Here is a 26,488-nt window from a genome sequence, read left to right on the forward strand (position 1 = left end):
CAAGAGGAAGGAGGAAAGGAGAAACAGAAAGGAGTGGGATTAGAGGGGGAAAACAAAGTGTTTTGAGACAAGGAGATAGCTCGATGAAAAATCTGTAGACTCAAGCATTAACAAACAGAAAATACACACCGATATGGGAATCTAATTGTATTTATAGCTGTGAAGAGTTACCCTTGGGTATTTCAACTAGTCTCTCCTAAATTGGAAGTAAAGCCCCCAGTGAGATGCTGACAGATGCTCAGTTTTAAAGTTTGAGCTGGAGTGGTTTTGATGTGCTAAGACACTGAGCAGAATTATTAGATAATATGACATTACTTAGAGGAACTCTTAATATAGAATATCAAACATTGCAGTTTCAAGAAATACGTAATGTGAGGTCGCTTGTCACATTTTGTCAAAGCATACATATTTGGAGCAAACACAAACGAAAAATAAACTCTTTCACAATTATAGCTAGGTTTTTCTTTTAAAACATATTGGTAATTCTACATTAAGTGTAATTAATCAGAGAGTGATTAAGAATGAGTGGAACAAAGCTGCAACCATTTATCAATTAATCGATGAGTTGTCGACTATTAAATTATTCATCAACTAATCTGATAATGTCTGTTTGAGTTTAAAAAACAAGTCAAAACACTGATGATTCCAGCTTCTAAAATGTGAATATTTTCTTGTTTCTTTACTCATCTATGACAGTACACTTAATATATTTGGGTTGTGGACAAGACAAGACATTTGAGGACATCATTTTGGGCTTTGAGGAACCCTGCTCGACATTCTTCACCATTTTCGGACATTTGAAAAACCAAACAACTCATCAATCATTTGAGAAAAGCACTGACAGATTATTTGACAATGAAAGTAATCATTAGTTGCAGCCCTAGAGTGGAAAACACCAAGTATAAGTTTCCATGTCTGTTTAGAGGAGATACTGAAGAGGTGATTCTCCAGAAGTTTAATATTTCACTCACACACACACGCACACTGACGCACACACTTTTACTGTCTTTCTCACCAGCATCTGTTCAAAGAGTTCCAGTACATATTCATCAGAATGATCATGCAGCATGGCACTCTGAGCGTTGATCTCATAGCTGGCAGCTGAAGAGTGACGCTGACTTGGCACATGGCCAGGCTTCTCCTTGTCCTTTTTCATCCTCATGCTGGTGAAACGCTCCAACTGGATTAGCAGACAATATGACACAGGTTAGAGGAAGGAGGTCAGGGAGAAAAACTGCAAAGTGTGACCATCACTGTAAGACCACAAAAAAGGTAAAAATCCCTCATCAACTCACAGTTTGAATTCAGGCCTACTTTCTTAATACCAACTCATGACTGAAAAATAACAAAAATCAAAAGGGCTATTTTTCCCATCAATTTGGGATATCATATTTTCTACAACAGTAGAAACCTTTCAACACTGTGAGATGATGATTAGGGATTAGAGACGTCAGAGGTTTTTGCCAACAAACATTGAGACACAAAGTCAACATGCAGTCAACACTGGCAGGCACAGAACATAAGACTCAGTTTTGACAAACAATAGGGGATTTCCTTCCTTCTGGTTTTAATGACTTTATGTGGTAAACTGCCAAAACTTGCATTTTGTATCATTTACTGCCAAATAAAAAAAGAGTGTCAACTTTTGGATACATGCAATCTTGGCACATTTTGACACAGTGACCCTCCACAATGATTCAAAAACACTAATCAGTCATTGTGTACGAGTGTGGCATCCTCATGTGGCAGGCACATGAGGGCATCACTGGTCTGTGTGCCAAGCATTTCATGCCGTCAGTGTGCATCTTCAAAGCATGCACATCCAACGTGAGCACAGCACAGGACAAAACACACATACTTAAAAACACGTTATGGTGGATTAGGCTTGTGTGACGGACAGTGATGTGACATTTAAAGGACAAAGGTGAGTCAGTTTATCGAAGATCAATACAACAGAAAGTCAAGTGCACAGGTGAAAGCAGTAACAAACCTACCTCATCAGGAATCAGGCGTTTGAGTTTCTGTAAAGGATCAATGGATGAAAGGGAGAAAAATGGAACGAAAGGGTAGGAAAAAAATCAAACAGACAGCAGGGATCAGCGGTGACAAGAGGGGAGACAGATGGAGGGAGAGAAAGAAAAAGAATCAATTAGACAGAAATCATTTATGACAGGAAACAGATCCAGGAAACTGTCTATAGAGTGATTCGCAGCAGGAAAAAGGGGCACACTATAAATAAATCAGTGTTATTACCCAATGTAGTCATTGAAACATATCGACAGAGAGCTACATTTAAATGAGCTGGAATCAAAGTTCAGGTAACCAAGGCACCTGGAGGGAAGTAATTACATGTGTGACCTATTAGTAGCAGATCAATAGTCAAACACTCAAAGGCAGAGAGACATCAATACATTTTTAAAGGCAGGAAACTGGCACCAATATAAATGAAATACACTTGCATGTCTTGACCACTAGATGTCAGGCTACATTCAATAATGTCCCCCTAGGAAACCCATTGTTGGTAGAACCACTTTCAAACTGGACAAACACATGGCCTGACAAAGTCCATGCAGAGCAAGTAACATGACAATGTCTCAAATAAGAATAGACAGAACTAATGAGTGAAGGGGAAATGGAGGTGAAAAATACTTTTAAGGACAGTATCAACATTCTGTTCTTAACTGCAAATTTCCCTTGTAAATTAAAGGCAAGCTGTTTTCCATGTATTTTGACAGGGTAGAGCAAAAGTCACAACAACCCACAAGACAACAAGTAGCATGTAACCTTGAGGGTTAGTCTCAGCTGCAGGAATGTGAGGGTCAAAGGATCACAAGATCAAACACAGAATAGCTGTTCTTGAAGGTCCCTCATTAAAGGACCACACACAAACAGACTACATGCATAGACAAATGTTTCTCTTCCCCTGTGGTGCACTGGCCTATATGTTTAGCTCAGCTTTTAAGACAAAATCTACACTCAACAATTCAAAAGTCTCACAATACTCTGCAATACAGATTTCAAAAATCACGAAAATTTAAATAACATAATATTATTATGATAGAAAACACTGATGCTGTATGTAAGAATTTTGGTAATTTAGGTATGGGGTAAAAGAAGGGAACTTTTTTGTCCACAATCAAATTATTACAAGGTAATAACAGGTTGTTCCTGTAAAGCTACATTCTCCCTTCTTCATCCCATCTATCAACTATCTGTTGTGAATAGAGCTTCAAAAATAATACGACAGTCACCCATTTTGATTGTATTAAATTAATGTAAATTGAATAATATTTGAATGAAGACAAAGTAGATTTTTATGTCTATATCAAAAGTGAAAACAATAAATACCATGACTTTAATAATTCAAGACACTGAACTTTTCCAGTCCCAAATAAAGAATATTACATCGAATTCACCCACAAATAAATGAGCCTCGCAGTAGTGTGAAAGCAGGGTTTGTCAAAGTTGTAAAGCATTACTTTGGAAGGCAGTATATAGAGGTAGTTAATATAATGTTGTTACTTTTCCTTCAGTTCCATATTACTGGTAAAATGTATGAACCAAGATTGTGAAAAACACAGCATAAAGTGGCACCATCATCTACTCAGTAATATATCTGGTGACCACAGTACAGTATTTGTACCTTGGATTTTCCATTCTGTTATTTGTATTTCTAGAGAAAGCTCCATGTACTTTTTTGGCTATGAGAGTGAGCCTGTCTTTTTTTCCTTTCTCTTTGACCTCCACGTGTTAGCCATTGTCTCTGAGCTCTAAAACAAAGCGTGTCGAGTGATTTACAGTTCATGTGAAAGACCGCAGAGCAAAATAACTGTGGGACAAATATAATTCAATTGTAATACATTGTGATAAGTTTGCTCTGTCTGTTGTTGAATGTGCTGGTGTGAGTGTACATGTCTTGCCTACTAGGTGTCCGGCTACACCCAATAATGCCCCCCTAGGAGACCCAGCAGGGATGCTTACAACTGCCATAAGACAAACAACATCTTCACACATTCCCTGCAACATTTTACTGTCTTTCATTAGTATAATTAGAACTCACATTAGAATAATAAAGGACTCACGTTAAGAAAAAAGCCACACAGTAGCTAAGTCATGTTTCCCATGCCATTAATAAATCTGACAGGACAATGTAAAGACAATCAAAGTTAAACAAGTCAGAATGTTTTGCCTGATGGTTTACAGTTCTGTGGCAGCAATTGAAATGTTAAATGCATGATGCACAATGCCACAAACACAACACCACCTATTCAGTACCTTAGACTGAAAGATATTGCAGAGAGACAAACTAGTGTCAGATGGTATTAGTATCAGGAGATACTCAATATAACAGTTATCAAGCTTCCTCTAATATTTGCCTTACAGCTGAGGCTTGCACTTCCATCAGTATTACAGAAATAATTCAGGATCCAAAATTTGCCAATGATTTTTTCCATCAGTATTTTTCCCTAGATCCGTGTGTGTGTGTGTGTGTGTGTGTGTGTGTGTGTGTGCGTGCTTAAGCCTGCTGACAGCGTTCACATCCAAATAAATCAGATCAAATGAATGAAGTCGAGGAAATGAAATGAGTCAAGGCTGCGGTGAGCTCTGCCGCTTGAAAGCTTTTGTTCCAGTTGTGCTGCGTTTGTTTCATCTTTTAGTCACCTGCTGCTTTTACATGGCACTGAGTTAGGGGTACATGAAGCAAATCTGGCTTATTGTTTCAGTTTTACAGCTTTTTACAGATGTTCAATGTAGATAATTGGCCTTTTGTACCTATTTTTTCGCTGAACATTTACTGTATGGATTTTGTAACAACATTAGTGTAGTCTTTAGGACTTCCTGTCCCCTTGTCAAGGGACGTCTTTTAAGAATGCCTACAATAACATGGGTGGCCACAAATGGACGAGTTAATTGAACATTTTTCTGTAGCAGGAGAATAGGTAAAGAGGAGGAAGAAAGACAGAGAGAAAAAGGGCAGTCTGATTAGGGGGAGACTACTCAAGAGACGGAGGTTTCCGCTTGCACAGCTGCCATTAAATAACAGACCCTCAACCCATGCACACACACAGATATGGGCAGAAAACACATGCACACAAATGTTGTGGTGCTACTTAGCCCACAGAACAGAAGTAAACAGCTGACAGTAGGCAGAAGTGGATTCTGGGTAATCGCACGGGAAACTGAATACACAAATGTCAGGAAGACAGTGATCAAGATAGAGGGTAGAGGAAGAGACAAAAACCATTTGTGAATTTGTAAAGTTCCGCTTTTTAACCCACAAGTACATTTATATGCACTCATATACAAAAGTAACCACGGTGTTTGAGCAAGGATTGTCTTTAAGGGGGTGAAATGGGCCTATAAGTACTGTCTTTCTGTCTGAGGAGAACCATAAAGGCAACAATGAACCGCTTCAGAACCACTTTCTGCTCTGAGTACCAACAAAGCCTCTGTTAAATCAATGAGACAGAGCCAGCTATGATCCAAGAACTAATTGGTTATTCACACGGCTGGGAGGTATAGCTGAAATTAATACCAAAATACTATACAAATAATTTTCAGATACACAGCATATCACAATATGGCAATGAATGCAGAATTATGTATCAAATAACCTAATTGTTATTCAGTGCAATGAACTGTTTTTCACTGTTCAGTACTAAACAAGACAAAACTCTTTAAACTCTTAAACTTAATTGCTTTAGTGTTATCTTTTAATTACAATCAGCCTAAAATTATTACGTTAAACGGCAGTTTTGCAAAATGATTACGTGATATAATCATATATCATATAATCCACTGGCAGTCCATACACTACAATACTGAATTACTCCCAAACCCTTGCTATACATGCTATTCTCAGAAGTATAATGCCAACATAAAAATCTCCCTGAATGTGTGTGTCGGCTAAATTGATCCTTAACACAACACTGAAAAATAATCAACTCAGTCTGTGGTGCGAAAGGCTATGCCTCGACAAACTGATGCTATTAAAATTGACAGAAAGAACTGAGTAACCTTTGTAGCAGCATACCAGCATACTTGTGAACGACAAGGGGAAAACCAGTCACACAAGTGGAACAAAAGTACATAATCTCATTAATGTTTGGCAATTAATCTACAGATGACCACTTTAGTCACAGTAGGAGTAGTGTGCCGTTTTCTCAATTTCATCCTAAGCCTAAAATAAGCAGCTAATCGATTAATCGAATTATGACTGCCGATCTACCAAAATAATTACAACTACTTTGACGATAATACAAACTGCAGATCGTGTGCTTACTCCAGCTTCTCAAAGACATCTCTTTGGGATCTGTGAAACTGCAATTGGATTTTTTTTAACCATTCTGAGACTTCTTACAGACCTAATGATTAGATAATTATTACATAAAAGTATTCAACATAATTGAATAATGAGAGCTCCCTCCACTTGGGCTCAGAAAGTTTTTCACTGACTTTGTCCAAATACCAAACCCAGAAACTCAAACTCAATTATAATGCAGAGGGGTTCCACAAGAACAAACTGCCAGCTGAATGAGCCGATTCATCTAATCAGCCACAATGAGCTGATTAGTTGAAGTGGTGCATGCGACAGGCTCCCTCTTACTACAGTTTGGGTGAAGATCAAGCCACCAACACCTCAAAAGAGTAAGCAACTTTTACATAGTGGCCATAGGTGGCTTGAGATAGCAGCAGGCTTGAAACAGTAGCTAGGTTCAGCCAAATGGATGTGTCACAGCATCCAAAGTTACTAAAAAAAGAGGAGTTTAATCTGACACCATTGGGGCCTCGGAGCATTAGTGTTTTGTTTTTAATTCAATGATATCATTATTTTTAGGATAGGCATGTTCAACTGTACTGTATTGTCTATAGACTTGTCCAATATTACTTGGGGTTCCCACAGGAAATTGGTAATTGGAGGTCTAAATCCCAACAAAAGCTTCCCAACATTAAAAGCTAGTTAAGTTGTAATATGCATGATCGTTTTAATAAGGGCTAAAAGGTTTAAACGAAAATTAAAACTGCACAACTGCAAGTGAGGTTTACAAAAGTAAGAAATCAAGAGTGGTGCACTGATTGCTACTTTGTAATTTTCTGTGCGGGGAAAAACTCCCTCCAGTGTCCCAATGCAAAGCTCTTTACAAAACACCCACACAAACAGCCGCACATACAATAAACACTCCAAAGGGAGCGTTATTACGCAGCCTTGAAGGCAGCACCAAAATAAGGAGGATAGGAAATGGGCTCTGTCTGTCTTCTATGTCTGCCTCTACAACTAGACAGCTGAAGAGACCGCGAAATCAGCAGATGCATTTGGCTTGTGACAGCGATATAATGAGACAGTCACACAGCGTTGCTGATGTTTCTCTGTGTGTGTGCGTACATGCACCTGTCTGTGCATACATATTTAAGGAGCGGGTCCTGGGAGTGGTGAGAGATTATGTAAATCAGAGCAAGAGTGAAAACTAAGTAAATGCAGACTGGCAGAAAGCAGAGTGGCCACTTTTACAGGCAAATGAGTGAAGCACCGACAGTTCTGTCAGATGATCATTTGATTGATGCACACTAAGGTAATGGCTGGGCTGCACGTTAGGTGGAAAATGTGATTTTTCTGACAGATATTGCAAATGTGATAAGGATGTGACATATTCTGTATTTGTCTTAGGGCTAGATTTATCAATTAATTGAATAGCATCCCATCATTATTGTATTATGTCAATCTTATATAGGCTCTGACAGTATGGATTTTTTTTCTTAACGCAGCGAAAAAACAACATATCGCCTCAGTACAGCAGTTTACAGTATAAGACATTGTGGTGTTTATTAAAATTCAGTAATATCTGCCATCTTAAGTTCGACAAACAGGTCCAAGTTGGCTCACTCACCAGAGCAGCTCCAGTCTCCGTCTTTGCCACCTGTGGCATAGCAGCCATCAGTGTTGACAGGCTATTACTTGTGATGTGCAACCAATCAGATAGTGCTGTGGGAGGGACATGGAGGGAGGCTACATAGTTCTGAATGTAGACAGTGGGGCTGCATCAGGCCCTAAGTAGCACAATGTTTCATTGACTTATTGTATCAGATCAAAAACAAACCAATAAAACAACAAAAAGAAAAAAAGAATGCAGTGATGACGGTGATGACCTCATCACGGTAGCGTCAGATGACCTTGGCACTGTGGTGATTTGGTTATCATCACAGCCCTAATCTCATATCCTGTATTATCTTCATTCCTGAGAGATACCAACACTGGTGTGTCCACAGATATTTGTATATTTGAACGTTCATCGTCACAAAAAAATCTATTAATGTTTTATGGTATACAATAATGTAAAGCAAGTTTGTTTATGTTCTGAATATATACAGTAGGTGAAAGCTTTCTAATAATCATATAGGCCTATACAGCAATGGCACGAACAAACTAGAATGTTTGGTCATGTCAGTACGGAGAGAACTGAGATCAGCTATGATGCTGACCAATTAAATCTGTAAGGCACTCGTAGAGTTGGGCGAATTTACATTTTCTATCCAAGTCGGATTATAGCTACCGGATGGTAAACTATTCCGGAAGGAAAAAAAAAAGGCCTGAGCAATCAACTGTGTTCAAATGAAAGGACCGGAGGTTTTAAAAGTAAAACTTAAGCTGGATTTACATATATGTGTTTGTTTCTCAGCATTAGTCACTTATCAAAGATCTCCAGGCAAGAATTAGTGTCGAGCCCTGTCTATTACCGTACCACATTTGAGTTGTTCTGATTGTTTCTCAGCCTTGCATGCAGTTTCACTTGGTTGTCATTTGGTCTTACTGTGTAGCTTCACACACATAAACATCCATTGTCCAGTACTTCGAAAGAAAGGGATTCTTGTTATGCTAAAAAAAAGATGAACTGCAATAGGACAGAAACACAGTAAAGAAAGAAATGCAATAAAAAGGTTATTGCCAATCTGATCTGAATCTAATCTGCCAACCTTTTGTCTCCACATATCAAATGTATAAATCATAATAACATCACTATGATCTTATGCCTTCACAGAGTATAGAAATTCAAAGAAAACCCGTCTGTTAAGATGGATGTGGGTTACTGCACCCATATTTCTGTTTGTGTTCTCTTATTTGTAATGGGTAAAATGCAGAATTGGGGTTGTAACATTTCTGGATATTAATACCATGTGGAGTGGGGAGTATAGGTGAAAGAGAGGGATATGATGCTGACATGAATGTGTGGAGGGAGCAGACGAGGTGCTGAGTGTATGGTGTGTGGCAGTGGAGGGAAAATAAGGTGAAGATGGAGGGTAATGGAAGAATGAAAGAATGCATATTATTCCTACTGTGTTTGTTTCAAAGAAAGATGGGTGCAATATTAAGGCCGCATACATGAAAACCTCCGAACACTGAACAGTAAAAGTTGTGGAGTTACAGAGCAATGTGCTTGTCATTGTATTGCTTACCATGTTGCCATGGTTACACACAGAGTGTACTCATGATATCGCACAGGGGGAAGCAGTACATGGGCGGACACACCCAGCCACAGCTGAAAAGTTTCCTATGAATAGAGCCTGAGCAGGAAATGACCAACAACCCTGACGTAATGCACACACACAAAGCTGTGTGGAGAACAGGGTTCTTAAGTTAAAAAAAAACACCTTCCCACCCATTTTTAAGAGTTTACGTTGCCCTGAACCGAAAAGCAAAACAGCCAGACAAAAGTGAGATAACCTTTTTTGATCCATCACAGATGCCCATTTCAGAGCAGGGTGTAACAGTGTTGAAGTCACTTTTTCAGAGGAACCCTGCCTGTTGACATATGCCAGGTTAGTTACAACTTCCAAGCAACCTGTGACAAGGAGAAACGCAAACCCTCACATAAAGAGGATGAAAGAGCAAAGTTAAGAAAGAGCACACGTTCCCAAAATAGTACATGCAATATTTAACCAAGGCTGTGAGGTCTAACCCTCAGAGGCCAGCGTCTCCTCTTCATTACCCCACACTGATTTGGAAATCTTCCAATTCTTACACACTTGATCTTCTCTATGCTGCACACTCCTGCACGCCTCACTGACCTTCTGACTCAAGGTGTATTTGAGTGCACTGACTGTCTATGTGTGAGAGACATTATGATTGTACGTCAGTCCAAGTGGGGCATGTTTGCTGCATGACTGCTCCCCATCCTTGGTCTGCTGTTGTTAGTGGAGAGACAAAACCCAACCACCCCCACCCGCCTCTGCTTGAAACAAGAGAGGGCCTGTTGCCATGTGTCTAATTTTGCACCCTGTCTGTCTACTAAAACTGAATAAACTTTAATGAAAGGTCAAATGAATAGCATTTAATTAATAAACCTAGGTCCCAGATTGGTTGTTGTGTTCACAGCAGAATAGCAATTGTCTCTTCAGGAAAAAGCTGATTTAACTAAAAACATCCCCTCCCATGGTTCCATAGACTCATTTTGATGGTCCAATTTAATTAACTGATTGCTAATACAACCAGTAATGCATCAAGCCGCACATGCAACACCTTTCAAAATGCCAATTATATCCTACAAAGGGCCACTTGTGTTTTACCAATATCTTAACAACTCATAGCACAGATACCCCATCATAGTAAGGAAATGTAATAGTAGTCAAAAATTTACAGAGCAGTGTCTAGTCTTGTTTGGTTAGTATTAGTTGAAACTGCCATAAGAAAAAAATCAGTTTCACTGCATCTTTCAAATTAATGTGATGCCCTAAGTTTTTATTTGTTGAGAAAATTAGACAAAAAGGCAGAAGGCCGAAACAATAACGACAGCTTGAAGGAGGAAAAAGCCGAACAAGCCACAGTATATAGACCTCTAGTCCATATTTAGCTTTGAGATAATTCAAGCAGTACATAAAAATTAAAAGAAATAAAATAGATAAACAAAACATAGACGTAGGCACTTGGGCGCTATGTTAAAACTGTCACAAACACGTAAGCCAAGAGGCTTACTGATGCATCTCAGACACTCCCCAGATATCTGGCATGCCAGGTATTTGGTCTGAGACTTTGTTGGCAAGATAAAGCCAATGACAATGCAAGACACTAGTTGAGGACAGGGACAAGAGGCCCTGCAGCACTTTCCAAGGTGTATGTATGTGTTTGAGAGGGAGAGAAAGAAAATGACAGAGAAGAGAGGAGAAGGTGGAAGGTGGACTATTGCACACATTACTTCTGTAGGCTATTACCCTAATAACTTGTTCAGAATGCTGCTTTGTCACTTATTGACTTTGATCATTTCTAGTCACACCCCCCTGACACCAGATTGTAGGTTGATCCACGCAGAAGAAAGATTTTGAAGTGTGCAACCCCCTGTCGCAGGTCAGTCATGTTATGTGAAAACCACAACCACCTCAAGACTCGCGATTGTAAGACAAGTTGTGTTACATGAAAAGTTTAGAGATCTAAGGACTCTGAAAGACTTGTAGTGTGACCTGAACATAAACCACCCGCCACCAACATCCTGCCCCACTTCCTAACTACAACTGGCCACTAAAGAAACTCAACATGTAAATGCAATGTCTTCTTCACAGAAATTGGTGAAAGGCTATGAGCTGTCTCACTGCATTGTATGCAAGTGACGTTGGTGTCATGCAGCCAACCTTCAACCCAAAAAACTACTTCATTAGATTCCAAAACACAGCACTGGAGGTTGTGCAGCATCTCTCTTTCTAGATATTTTTGTGTCGTTCCACTTGGAGCCTCAGTAAAAACTAAATACAAATATACAAATATTATGTTTTTTCATTCCTTATTCCTCTTCATGTTAACATCTGCAAGTGAACTGGCCTGTGTATCATCAGGGCTGTCGAAATTGGCCAAAATTGATGTTTAACTACCACTTTTAAAAGAAAACATATGTTTGAACCAATCGTATATCCTTTTTTTGTGCCTGATGTCCATAAATGGGCAAACCAATACAACAAGATACATAACTACTTTAACATAAGCACGTCCTTAAAAATATCTAAGCTGCATACCTACACATTGCAAATTAAACAAATACAATAATGTCCTACACCACAAAACATTATTTAAAGAACGTCGATATATCTCTCTCTCTTTTCTTAATTTTGACAATTGATTGTTTTTATTTAATTAGAAAATATAATCAAAGTTAGAATATTCGTTGGGACCTGTGTCCACATAGCATTTTTTCCTCAGCGCTGGTGTCTTTTTTCAATTGCTCCTGATGAGGAGAGAGCGTAGAGAACACACCACCTTTTTCGTGCAGCCACTCAGAGTGCTTCTAGTTGAAAATCTCAACTTTTCAGAAAGGTGCTGGTGATGTCATGTCGCTTCTTCAGCTAGGCAACTGTCACGAAAATGACAGAAAAACATGTGTGGGAGCAGACCAGCCGGCAGACACTGCAGGTTGCTGGTGAGTGTTGTGTTTTTATCACTGTACCATTGTAAGGTTTTTGTTAATCGTGAAATCAACCCTCTGTTGATGCAGTGTCGCCTTAGCTACCTAGCTAACTTTAATGTCACAAAATTGTTGTCATAGAAACAAAATCCACACACAGCGCGCCATTACAAAAAAAAAAAAAGGGCTGGGGAAACCTTTTTTATGAAGCGCTGAGATAAAACACTCTGCGCCCTGCAATCCCTTTTTGCTGCTGAAGACAAACGCTATGTGGATACAGGTCCTTAGTTCTACATATCACTTTTTATTATTAAATAATCTCAACAACCAGCACCACAACAACAGTTTCTCCATAACAATAGGGAACAAAATGTTGCATCACAATGAGTAGATTACAAATGCTGGATGTATTTACAAAATTCTAACAAGTGTTGCTTGACCCCACTATTTTTTACTAAAAGAAAAAAGAATTTTGCCCATCAATAGTACTAATGAGTTTTTATGCTGATCCAAGCCATAGAAGTGATCCAGCAGCTGGTCACAAAATATTGTTGAAGAAAATGAAGAAGGCTTTTACTTCCAGGCTCCTGGACAATCACACATTTCACACTTTCTAACTGTATGGGGATTACCAGTAAGTAATACCAAGTCCTGAACCTGTTGCCGAAAAACAAAAGTTGTACAGCAGGTGTCATTAAAAATGGACTAAACAGCACACACATGCACGTACACTCACAGATTCACATTTTGCTTAGCTGTATGCCGTGTGCTTACCTTTTACCTTCCACCACATATGAACCAAACTGCCTTCAAAATCACTATAAAGTATATATCACTGGTTCTCCACCCTCAGGCATTATGCAGTTACAATCATAAAGCCTTTAACTGCATTTCAAATACATTCTGCTTAAATTATGGGAAAACAAGAATTACTAGAATTACAGACGTGTAGTTGCATGCCTTTGCAAATCTGCCAAGTTGCAGTTATCTTTTACATTTATGTCTGTGAAAACATGGATGCCTCGCATACATCTTCCACCAGGCAGCAGAGAAGATCTATACCATTAGCACAGTTTCAAGGTGGGCAACTAAGATTAGTGTCACCGATTCAGTATCTGACCAAATGTCTTCTCTTCTGTACCTGAGTTATGATGTTGAATAATGGCCAGAAAAGTGTTTTGGTAGAACATTATGATGTCACAGTAAAGTTGACCTTTGACCTTTTGGATATAAAATGTCACCACTTCGTCATTTTATCCTATTACACATCTGTGTGACATTTTGACATGATCAGCATATGAATTCCAGAGTTGCCAAAACATGTTTTATGAGGTCAAAATGACGAGGTCACGGTCACTGCGACCATGACCTGTGACCACCAAATTCTAATCAGTTCATCCTTGAATCAAAGTGGATGTTTGTGCCAAATTTGAAGAAATTCCCTCAAGGTTTTTGAGATGTTGCGTTCTTGAGAATAGGACGGACAGACAACCCGAAACATAATGCCTCCAGCCACAGCTTTCGCCACCATGTAAATATATTTTGATAAATACCTATATCCCATAATAGCCTCTATGATATAATAATGAACAACACAGATTAAACTTTAATGTAATACCACGTACTGTGGGAGAGCAAATAAAGATAAATCATCATACACCAACTGTGAAAATCTTTGTGTTGGAAATGAAAGGGGGGAGGGACATTAAACAACACCAGTCTAAGACACAACAGCACAAGATTAAGCCTATAATTTGGAGAAGAGCAGGATTTTACAAATGGGTTTTACAGAACACTCACAGAGATATTTAAAGGAAGTCGATCTGAACTACCAACACAATTCAATTATGCCCACAGATGGCAAGAGAGAAAGGGAGTTATGGAGGTTTTTATTAGACTTTAATAGTTGTAACCTACAGAAGACAATCCACAAATGTGTCTGCAAATATCTCATTATCCACATTTTATTTGTGTTGTGTAAAGTCATATTCACAAAAACTGAGAGCGCTTTGCAAATATGCAGAACTTACTCTGAAAACATGCATTTTAATTTCACAGAGAAATGTTTTAGGTTTTACAAACATAAATAATTTCACCAAAACAAATACATGTAAACTCATATTTACTCACTCGTGGATGACTCACCCATATGTTTACATGGATCAGGAAAAATCAAAAGCAGCACTAAAATAATATGGTCAACCCACAACTCCCACCTCGATCTCTCTGCAATACCAACAGCACAGGCCATGTTAGTTTATCATCACCAACAACAAAGCTTGAAAGAGGTTGTTTGATCCTTCATCATTCAGTAAACAAAAATGCCAATTACAAAAAATTTACAGCTAACATCTGATATTCACAAATCGTTCTATCGGCTATATTCAAAGTCGCAGCCAATCATGACGTTAAAAAGCACTTCATCAGCAATGTCTTGTCATAGTTGCAACACCAGAGTTTAACAGTAAAACTTAATACATTCACTTTAAATGTCACCACAAAATACAAAATGATGAAACCATCAATACAAGCAGACTGGGTGGAGTTACTCTATAAGTGCATTATGCCACAGCCATTTTCATATTTCTTGACAGTGTCATTTCTGTTTGAGCATTAATAAAGTTTTCCCCTGAATCACTGCCAGTGCTGTCACCTAATCTGACACTGTAACGCCTCCAAACAAACTTTACCTTTGTAAGCCGTCTTGTTTCATGACTGCACGCTTCACAGACCTCAGGTTTCTTTGCACTTCTAACAGTCATCTCTATACAGTTAAAAAAAATAAACTGGTAGTGAGGTGTTGGGCCTTCAGAGTCATTTAAATAACGGCTGTATCCTGAAGCCTAGAGTCTTAAAAGTGATGTGGCTGCCACAGAGCACATCTAAACTTCCACCTACACACATCGCCTGCTCACAAGTGAAGTGCAGCATCCATCAGAGTGCTTTGCAGTAACATCCCTCACACACAAACACAAGTTCGCATACTGTATATAAACCTCAAACTTTCACCTACATATTACCACAAGAACTGGTAAGTGTCTCCACACACACAAATTCTCACTACCTCCCTCATACCCTCACATATTCAGTCCACTGTAGCAGCACACAGAGACTTAGCTGATATGCATGCATCATCAACTGCTCCTACGGATGACTGCAGCCCTCTGAATCAACAGAGACAGAGACAGGGTTTGTTCCTACGGTAGCTTAGAGGCCCAACAACAACTAGCTCATTACATACCATTACCTAAGACAGGCTTACACCACAAGTAATGAGAACTGCCTAAAAAAGAAACTGCACGAAGCTACGGAGGAAGAGCAAACGAAGGTTCTCTTTGTCTCTTTACAGGTTTTGGTGTGTCACTGTCTACTAGAGCCACAATATAAACTCTGGCAGGAGCTTAACACCTTGAATCACAGACTTGCATGTGTAGCTGATTAAGATAGATGTGAGTATACTGTAAACTATTAATAAATATAAGCCATCACCTAAATAACAACTGAGGCTGTGAAGTGACCACATACAACCTGGGTAAAAAAAGGGAGGTAGCAACAAAATAACTACATGTACCTACATTACATTAGCTCTCATGTCAATGTACAATGTAATTTTAACAACATTAAATCCATTTTGAAGCTCTTTTTAAAATATTTCACAGCTGGAAAATGGTCTTTTCACAAAAGGCTTTCATTGCAGCAGAACAATTCATATACTTTCTAAATTGGTGATATATGACCAGAGAAAACAGAGGAAAAGGGCTGCGGTATTCACTTTTGCTCAAGAGGCAGAAAACCTGCAACTACCAGAATGCACTGCACCAAACCAACACATTCTTACTCTGACCTCTTCACATATTGACATTTTGGTCATGGTCTTTCCACGTTTACATACGATGTGCAAAGTACCCTGGGTGCGTGGGTTGCTGGCATTTTTGGGACACAATGTCAAGTTCTCTTCCTTCATGTTACATGTCCGTTTTCACAGGAAATTTACCATTTACGTAAAGTCTCTTTCAGAATAAACGCACTACGTTGTACAACAACGCAAATTTACTTTTTTTTCCCTTCAACAACAAACACACATGGTTGGGTTTAGGCAACAAAAACATGTAGTTAGGCTTAGGAAAAAAGAACAGGTTTTGACTTTAGAATCTTACAGGATACAAACACTGCTCTCTTGGGTTAAGGTCTGTTTGTGTCGGAACCATCCACCACCCCTCCCGCCCGACCCACTCAGACTTTCACAGCCATAACTTTCATCCTTGTCCTGCTGCTTGTCCCGCTGCTTTTCCCCCTGACGCCGCCAGACACCATTCAACTATAACGGCAACCAGCTGCGTATCATGCCGACATTAAAGGACACCTTTTTCGTTGTTTTCTGACGCCACAAGTCACTGCCCAAGTGCTGGATTTGGACGACTTCAGAGTGCACTGGTGGGTGATGTAATGCAAGCTGCCTGTCTGAAAACAACGTGGCTGCCAGCTGGTATCCAACAATTTTATATTAAACAGTAAGCTGAAATAAGTTTCCGAAAACATTTCAGGTGAGAAATAGGCAACACATGTACACATTTTTATGCCTCTGTTTTCACAATACAGGAAACAGAATGGTGCCACTTCCTGTACACAAACTCTAATATTACAGAATCTTGGTTTTTATTTGATCAGCACTGCCTCGTGTTATAATTTGATTTGAGTTTGACAGAGAGAAGGGGCAGCTCTCTCTCTTAATGGGTTTCTATACTCTTTGTGTCTGTAATGGCAGCAGGTGTCCAAATATTAGGAAGTCCTGTAGTTCAAGCATCAGCCCAAGAGTGCCCCCACGCATCATCCAGAAGTTTTTCGCTGGCAAATGAGCAGGGAAAGCTGAGCGCTGACAAGATGAAGGGAAGTTTATCATAGTTAATTTGCACATACTACACACGATAAAAAGCTTGGTTAAATTTAGCAAAGTATCCCTTCAACAACTGTTGCTTTCTTGGATGTGTTTTGTGTTAAGGAAACTGTCAAAACACATGGTGACTTAAAATTCATTCAAATTACCAAAGGTTTATCTGAATCATTTCCTTTTAACATTTTGGTATTTCCAGCAAAGATACTCACAAATTAGCTTTAGTCAGTTTTCTACTTTTTTATGTAATTTGAATATTTCCCATTAGCTGTTAACAGATTTTAAAAGATGTACATGAGTAAACAGATTTGGAAAAACTCAAAACTTCAATACACATTGTAAGTAACACATTTTGCTCTGACAGTGATGTCCCAGCAGCCCCCAACCATACCTGTTAGGTATGTTCAGCTGATGTTAAGCCATGAAAAATCCTATATTCTGTCAAAAATATAGTGAATTTGACCAAGCCATTATCTCCAATCCTTATTGACTACAATACCCCCAGCAATTTAACAAGCCAATTTTGGCAATAGACTATTCATCCAGTGTTATGGACTTATGTGTGCAAATGTTTCTTTAAAATAGTTCTATTAAAAAAAACAGTGTAGAGACAAAGCCACAGAGTTTGGATTAAAGGAGAATCTCAAATATTACTAAGCTTTACTTGGGAATGATTTAACATTATTGCTATTGCCTGTGGTCTGACACCGTTCCATCTACTCATTACTGGACTACAAGCACTAAAGCCTCGGCTATACATCAGCTCACACAGTGATTATAATGTGAAGTAATGACAGATTTCAGGTTAAGCTTAGCTTCTTACACTCCTCGCCAAGACACCGCAGGGTGTGCACGTGTGTCCAGCAGCTGAATTTCTCCCACAGCCTTCAATGTGTTAACGTCTTGCTCTGCTCCTACAGAAATAGACTGCTGCCCTCCAGACACTCGGTTGTGACTGCGAAACGTACACCCATGCTGTTTACAGTCATAGTGTTGAGATACACAGACCAGTCTGAGATTAACTGTAATCTGTCAAGGGTAGACTGGGGAGAGTCACAGAGGAGGACTGACACTGTAATCCTAACTAAGCCCCCCATACACAGCATAGGAAACACAGTCAAGAGCATTCATATCTGTGAAGATCAGTCTCCAGGTCTGTCTATCCACCTCTCTGCTTACTGGTGAAGGTCTTGTTAAACAGACAGACAAGGGACTAGTGCATATATACTGGGAAATTCCTGTCACAACACTGCCCTCTGTCACTAACTGGCCGACTGACTGCAGAAAGATTACCAGAAGAAGAGCATCACTATGCATGAGCTTGCCTACCTACACACTGAGGTGAGCCATGATTTGTGTGACTGTAAAAACACTATCATTAATCACATTGTCATGCATTTGTTGTCTTAACCACTGCTAATGTAATAACTATCTTAACCCAACTAGTATTTCTTATTCTCTGATAATCTTTTCGTAGAAGCAGCAACCTTGTGATTTATCTCACGGGAAAGGAACTAATGCTATGTGCCACTATGGAAAAAGTGGGCTTGAAACAAGCTGAGAACTCTCTACATTTATAATAATGCATGCACTTTTGTTAAAACTAGCCACTGAGATGATCAAGAGACACCTGATAGAAAAAGAAAAAATCCTCAATCCAAATTTAGAGGGTTTCTCATCTAAATAGCCAACTACTCACTTCTGTTTGGCTGCTATGTTTTGATAGAGTGGGCAGTCTTCAGCACTATTCGGACGGGATTAGTTTTACATGGGCACGTGGGGTAATGTCACTTTACCACAGGACGTCAGTAATATTAATGGCCGATTCGCACAGGATAAAAAATATCAGTAAAACTACCACAAGTGGGAGGGGTAAATCCATTCATGCACCGCCGTGCCCTCCTGCCATCATGAGCGTATGATAGGACTGTCAAAAGCACCATGAAATTGAGTTTGAATATTTTTGAATTAATTTAGTAAAGTTTGAATAATATTAGAATGTATTATTATTATTTATTTATTTATTTTTACAAAAAAAAACACACAAAAAATAAGATGCTTATTGCTGACGCAATATGAACGTGACACTTGGATGAAAACACCCGTTCTGACCTCACTATAGTGCCAGGTATGATCAACTTCTGTCTCGCTATCTGAGCAATGTTTGGATACTTCAGTGCGTAGCTTTCCACCACAAGAGTGGATCCTGGCCGGCTCATAGTGGTGTCTCATTCTGGTAACGTTTCATCTCTTCTTCAAAAAGGGTAGGCAGGGAGGCAGCAGGTACAACACTCTCCCTATATGTCTCCCCAAACAGGTCACACATCGCGGACAGCACAGTGGGTGGTGTTGGTGCAGCGGGCTCCTCCGTCGGCGCCTCTCCCTCCCACTGTGTCCCTCTCTGGCCCGGCTCGTGCGCAAGCCATCTCCGCCCGAACGGGATTAGCCGTGATATACAACATTATTGATAGTATTATGATATTCGAATGATCAAATTTAGGTTCGAACTTATAAAAAAATAAATATATTTGAATATATTTCTAACTTCAATTTTTTTTTGACAGCCCTAACACACATGTTTACTGCTGGTCTATTCGCACGGGATTAGTATTACCTGAGGTAATTGTCCTGGACCCTTTTACAGAAGGTAAAAGTTGTGGTAATCTTTACTGACATCGTGCGGTAATGATTACTGACATAGCACATTCGGACGGGACTAAAATCTCTGGTAATTATTACTTTACCCCTCGTCCCTATGCAAAGCTAATCCCGTCCGAATAGGGCTTTATAAAGTTAAAAGGATGCAGCCCCCCCATAATCCGACATTGGAAAAGGACTGGGGGAGGGGTTTTTCGAAGCTATTCAACCATCCCACAAGCACTTCTGAAGAAGCATACTGGCAGCTCAAGAAGCAACCTATCTTAGCCAGCTCAGTCAGCCTTATTTAACAGCATGAATACAAAACTTCAGTCTGATACACACACAGAAACACAGGTAAATTGATGACCGACTGACTGACTGGTCTAGTAATCATAAAACTAGAGACAAAATGTAAGATGCTTGAAAGTAGCAGAGAAAATAGCATGTTTTAGAGGAGGGGGTTTTAAAGCTATTTTTTGGGCATTTTTAAGCCTTTAATTGATAGGACAGATGAGTGTGAAGGGGGGAGAGAGAGAGGGAGTGACATGCAGCAAAGGGCCACAGGCTGGAGTCGAACCTGGGCCGCTGCGGCAACAGCCTTGTACATGGGGCGCCTGTTCTACCACTAAGCCACCGACGCCCCGTTTTAGACGGTTTTTAACATGAAATCAGCAAAACACCCTGACTCACTCATGAAGAACAAGAATGATAAAAAGCACTATGTTATGATGATGGTGCCATGATGAAGTCATAGCCACCAAGCCAGAACTCAAAAACCATATGCTGTTTCAGCAGTTCTGTCTTTCCAAGCAGCACAGTAGAAAGCTAATCAGAGATGCTTCAGTTAGAAAGCACAAAGCAAAGTCTGCAGCAGGCGTCAACGTTAAAAAATGGGGAAATCAAACTATAGTGTGTCCAGTCAGTGGCATGCAAATCTGTTAATATAGCAGGGTTTAGAATAGACAATTACCTTTTCTGCATTATTTTTTGTCATTTTTGTCTATACTGGAGAGATGACACTGAAAAGGCAGACAGGAAACAGGGGAGAGAGAGAAGGGCATGACAATAAAGATCCCCATCTGGAATCGAACCGGTGACAACATGGTATTCACTGTAACCACTCAGCCACCAAGGCAATCCAGTCTGTGACATTTTTTAATCAAAAATGCCAAACATTCCCTTGTTCCAGTTTTGCAAATGTGTGGTTTTCTGCTTTTATACTTTATACATAATAGTGAACTTGTGATGGACAGTTTTGTTGACCATCATAATCATGAGAGGAAGTGGAAGTCCAACTCAGTGCTGAGGTCACTACACTAAAACAGAGACGACCACCACCATGGTTCCTGTTTCATCTGAAGTTTTGAGGGTGCCATCTGAGATTTCTGCCACTACCCTATTACAGTAGAGGTAAAAGAAATTTAATTTGTGTTATTCAAAGTGTAAAACTAGAATTTCTGTCCCACTGTTGTATGCCTCTGCAAATGAGTCAAGTTTTTCTTAGAGTTTACATCCATGCCTGTGAAAACATGGATGCTTCACACACATCTTACCTTCAGCAACACAGAAGATTGATACAATCAGCACAGTTTCAAGTTACCAATTCAGTATCTGACCGCTTCTGTTCCTGACGTTAAGTAATGGCCAGAAAAGTGTCTTATGTAGAACATTATGAAGTCACAGTAAAGTTGACCTTTGACCTTTTGGATATAAAACATCATCTCTTCATTTTATCCTATTGACATCAGTGTGATGTCAATTAGGAGTTACGGCTAAAAATACATTTTGTGAGGTAACACTGACCTTGACCTTAGGCCTTCAACAACCAAATTCTAATCAGTGGACGTTTGTGTCAAATTTGAATAAATTTCCTCAAGGTATTTGTGAGGTAGCACATTCCCAAGAATGAGACGGATGCAAGGTCACAGTGACCTTCACCTTTGATCATCAAAATCAAATCTGTTCATTGTTGAGTCTAAGTGGATGTTTTGTCAAATTTAAAGAAGCTTCCTCAAGGTGTTTGTTAGATGTTGTATTCACAAGAATGAGACAAATGCAAGGTCACATTGACCTTGACCTTTGACTTAGGACCACCACAGTCTAACCAGTTCATTGTTAAGTCTGACTGAACATTTGTGTCAAACTTGAAAAAGGAATCCCTCAAGGTGCTCTTGAGATATTGCCTTCCCAAAAATGAGACAGATGAGGTCAAAGTGTCCTTGACCTTTGACCTACAACCACCACAATCTAACCAGTTCATCATTGGGTTCAAATGGATGTCTTTCCCAATTAAAAAAAAAAAAAAATCCCTCAAGGCGTTCTTGAGATATCACGTTCACGAGAATGAGACAAACAGACGGACAACCTGAAAACATAATGCCTCCAGCTACAGTTATCGTCGGCGCAGAGGCATAAAACTCCATTTAAAAGGTAAACAACAGAAACAATGTCTTGATTTATTCAGGAGAGAACAGATGTGATATCCATCTCCAGCCTGGAATGTTTCAACCCTGTCTATTAGGCTCCAATGATACAACCCTGCTGTATACTTTAACATCAACCTGACCTCAAACGATCTGAGAACAGGATGTATGTAAACATATTTAGTGGACGACTGGTACGTCATTGCACAATGGATGGAAAGGAGGTAAGGAAAGAGATAAGGGTAAGCAATAACGGGGACGAATACGGAAGCCTACTGTTCGTTATTTTTGCACAACTTCCTGTCACAGCCCTCAGAATTTGAGAAATAATAATAGGGTGGAAGCGCTGACATATCTGTGTGTGTGTGTGTGTGTGTGTGTGTGTGTGTGTGTGTGTGTGCACGTGCGCGCGCATGTACACAAACGCAACTAGAAAAAGTAAGAAGGAGAAGTAAGATTTAACAGCTGACAACATGAGCATGTGAACAATAGGTGAACACCCAGGGGGTCAGAGTGGTGTGAACATAAAATGAATATGGTGCTTCATATTTCTTTTATATCTTCCCACTGAGGAACAGACAAACCCTGCTGGAAGGGGGAGCCGCATTTCTCTGACTCTGCCATAAAGTGCCAGAAATGCACAGAGGTGGCAGCTAATTTTAAGTCAAGGACCCGAGAGTGAACAAAGCAAATGAAACACCACTGTCTGGACTAGCCTTTCAATCCTTTTAACTGAGCGGACTTTACACCTAGTGAAGGCCTCCAACAAACATCTGAGCAGATGAAACTGACAGTGGTAAACATTCAGCTCCAGGCAACACATGCACACAGGCATTTGTTGAAAGCTCAGATGAGTAGGGGGAAATGAGCATGACAAAGAATGACATGCAGAAAAACAGAATGCCGTTTCCTTTGCAGCCTCCCTGTAACACACTAAACAACACATGCATGACCTGATACACACAAACTGTAAGGCATGATTTTATGCACAAACACCCCAAAAGTAACACAAAAATAGTCAGTTGCACCATCTGATAAGGGACAGTTTCAACACTGACAGTTTTTTCCATCGGAGTATAAGTTAGCTGTCGACTGGCCTAACTCTTCTCTTACTCTCTCTTCAACAATCATTCATCATTCCTGTCCAATCGATGTCTTGCAATGCCACTGTAGGACTTAACTTTGCACAGCTGCCCAAAAATATCATCTGATCAGTTATCTTATTAAGTGACAGTATGACAGCAGCCAAAAAAGGAAAAAGAAAAGTTTCCTCCTTGAGCAAGCAGTCTGCTGTTACAGTGGTTCGGACTAATTAGACAGCAACACCAACTCTGCCCTCATGAATTGTTCATGATGACATGAAACAGAAAAGTAACTGAGTGGCTGCTCCTTTAGACAGTGAGTGAGTTAGTCAGTCAGGAGCACAGCTTAAAGAAAGTACAACAGTTGCTGAGAATTGGCAATATGGATTAAGTTTTCTATCACAAAATATGGAATTTTACAGGGGCTCCACCTGATAATTATTTTCATTATCGATTAAAAGGACGTCTGAATTTTCTGTCAACTGAAAAGTCAATCAGGCTTATTGACTAATCGTCTCAGCCCTAAATTTTACATTGCAATATAGATATATATCGTACATACATTTTTTCTGGAATTTCCTTAAAAAAATTCATGGATAAATTTCACGTGTAAACGTCCTTCTTTAGCAGAATGAAATACCTGACATTGTCTACATCAGGGCCTGAATTTCAGTGCGCGATTTGGGATACTGGACATATTTTTAATGTTTCCCGCAAATCAAGCAGATATAATGCAGGAAATTCCAGCACATATTTAAAGTGATGTAAAATTAATTTCAGCAAGTGTAATTGCACCAGTGCAGTACGGCCAGTCCACCAGAAACGCTGCATCAGACAGACTGACTTGCGCCCTCTGGGCAACACACCTAGTGCGCTCTCTCTTCCTATTTCTACAAGGCTATGAGCCTCTGGGTCTGCTATAGCAGCATATCTCACTCGCATATACTGACAGGTTTCAGCGATGTGAAGTTGAAGGCATGCAAGCATGATGGACCACTGGCGGAAAGTCAAAGGATGAGCGCAAATGGCAGTGCCATCTTCAGGATGCTCAAACATGTAAGCCTAACGGTATTGTTACTAAGCCAATACAGCAGTCCAAAGACAAGTTTCAAGCTAACTGGCTCATTATACATCTGCAGCTCGAACTTAACAATGGTGAAAAGAGCTACTCCATTAGTAAAATGTAGCCTACTGTATGCTGCGCCTTTTACCAGCCAATGTTACAAAACCTCAACTTTAAGTCACCACTCAAATAGCATTTCTCATACAGCAAGGAAAGAGAGAGAATAGAGCACGGAGACAAGAGACAATAGAGAGCCACCAAAAAGAATGACTAAGGACCCTGATGCAGCTCAAAGAGATGGCCACTAGAGAGGAGAAGAAAGGGAATATAAATTACAGCAGTGTATATACTTCAGAGAATCTCAAGGAAAGCAACAAAATGCAATGAAATGTAATCTGAGGAAGAATAGGACAAAGTGGTCCTCGTGCCCCACCCCCTTCAAAAAATGTATAAACCCCCTCCCCTATGTTAAGCATTTAAGGGAGGAATTTACTCCCTATTTTGAAAAATGAATTTCAGGCACTGCATATGTATATGGAGAGTGACTCAGAAAGGTTAATGTGACTCTATCTATCTGAGTAGGCCCATTAAAGTGGATATTCTGTGACAGTCTTGTTACTAGGAAATCCCTAGTTTGTGCTTGCAGTGGTGGATGGCTTATCACTGAGAGCATGGAAACACTTACCTGAAGCATCTTGCTGGGACCACCACTATTACATGGACCTTGTGACTACCCATCTGAGAGATGTCTCAACACAGCCACAGGCACTTGATGTATCGTAATCAGAAGACAAAGGACCACAAAGTCGATTGTGAAGGCTGATATAATAAAAACAAACACATCTGAATGAAACAACCACCCAGGTGAAAGTGAGATTCCATTCTAAGCATGGTATTCCAGCAGTGCAGTGACTCTGCATTCCTCTGTGTGCCTGCACAGCACTTTTATTACACAACTCCACTCTTACATCCAGTCAGAACAAGCTTCAGAGCAATCAAACCTCAGTGCTCATCTGGGCCAACAGCTGTATCTTTTCAATCTGTAAAGCACGGCGTAGATAGAGCAAACAGAGACTACTATTCACGTTAATCATTATGCTCATCCTTAGCAGATTATCCCAACAAGTGCCTTTATTCCATCTATTCAGAGATGCCTGAACAGCATATTAGTCTAACTTGAGAGTGAATAACAACAGCTGTGAGCTGGGTATTTAAAACTGCCACCAGAAATCAATTCCGAAGTATCTAAGAAGACAGTCTCTGCATGTTAATCTAGCATGTGTCTCTTTAGCAGTTTATAGAAACCATGTTGAATCAGAATGGCAGACTTTCACTCATGATGCACATCTGTTCACATCTCATCAGATATGTCATACCAAGATTGTTATCTTTGACAACAGGCTTGAATGATTCAACCATAGAAACACACACATAAACTGTGTTTTTAGACTCAATTCAGTTATTTTAGCTTTCCTTACCCATCACGCCAACTGTAACTTGCTATTATCGTTGACTGCACCACCACTCAAGCACATTTTCTACCTTCCTTAATCTCCTTACCTGCATTTCAATTTACTAGTTTCTTTCACACTTTTTTGCAACTGCCACACTCCCCTCTTTTTTCCCCGTCTCCCCCTGTCCCTGCTCATTGAGGGCTCACTTGCTTTCCTTTGCTCAGCCTTGCTCTCTAAAATACTCCCGTTCACTCTGAGCCAAGAGGCCCCTGCCACTGGCCATCCATTAACCACTCCAGTTTCACGCTGGCACTCAGTCATCCTATTCTTCAGCTCACAGTATGCTCTTCTTCCCCTGAGATGCACAGAACAGGAAACTGTGTGTCTGTGTGTGCTTAGGTGTGTTTGCGTGTTGGAGGACTAGTGCAGACACACATAAGAAGAAAAGAGGGCAAAAGAGACCAACTGTGCACCAAAGCAAATTTTTAACTTCTCTACTTGACTCAGACTTCTTGAGTCAGACTGTGACTGAAGAGTTGTGACCTGACTGGCTTA

The 26,488-nt window shown here is 39.8% G+C and overlaps 1 protein-coding gene across 1 annotated transcript in view; it reads right to left on the reverse strand.

The window, feature by feature from the left end:
* LOC117260872 (protein diaphanous homolog 1-like) overlaps positions 1-26,488 on the reverse strand; it is a 54,080-nt gene that overhangs the window by 21,901 nt on the left and 5,691 nt on the right. Inside the window, exons 2-3 of the mRNA XM_078169639.1 lie at positions 1,995-2,021; positions 1,016-1,180 (exon numbers count right to left, since the gene is read on the reverse strand). Of these exons, the coding sequence (XP_078025765.1) occupies positions 1,016-1,180; positions 1,995-2,021 (192 nt within the window). The remainder of the gene's footprint in view (positions 1-1,015; positions 1,181-1,994; positions 2,022-26,488) is intronic.

Source organism: Epinephelus lanceolatus, chromosome 7, assembly GCF_041903045.1.
Source record: "Epinephelus lanceolatus isolate andai-2023 chromosome 7, ASM4190304v1, whole genome shotgun sequence".
Lineage (NCBI taxonomy): Eukaryota > Metazoa > Chordata > Actinopteri > Perciformes > Serranidae > Epinephelus > Epinephelus lanceolatus.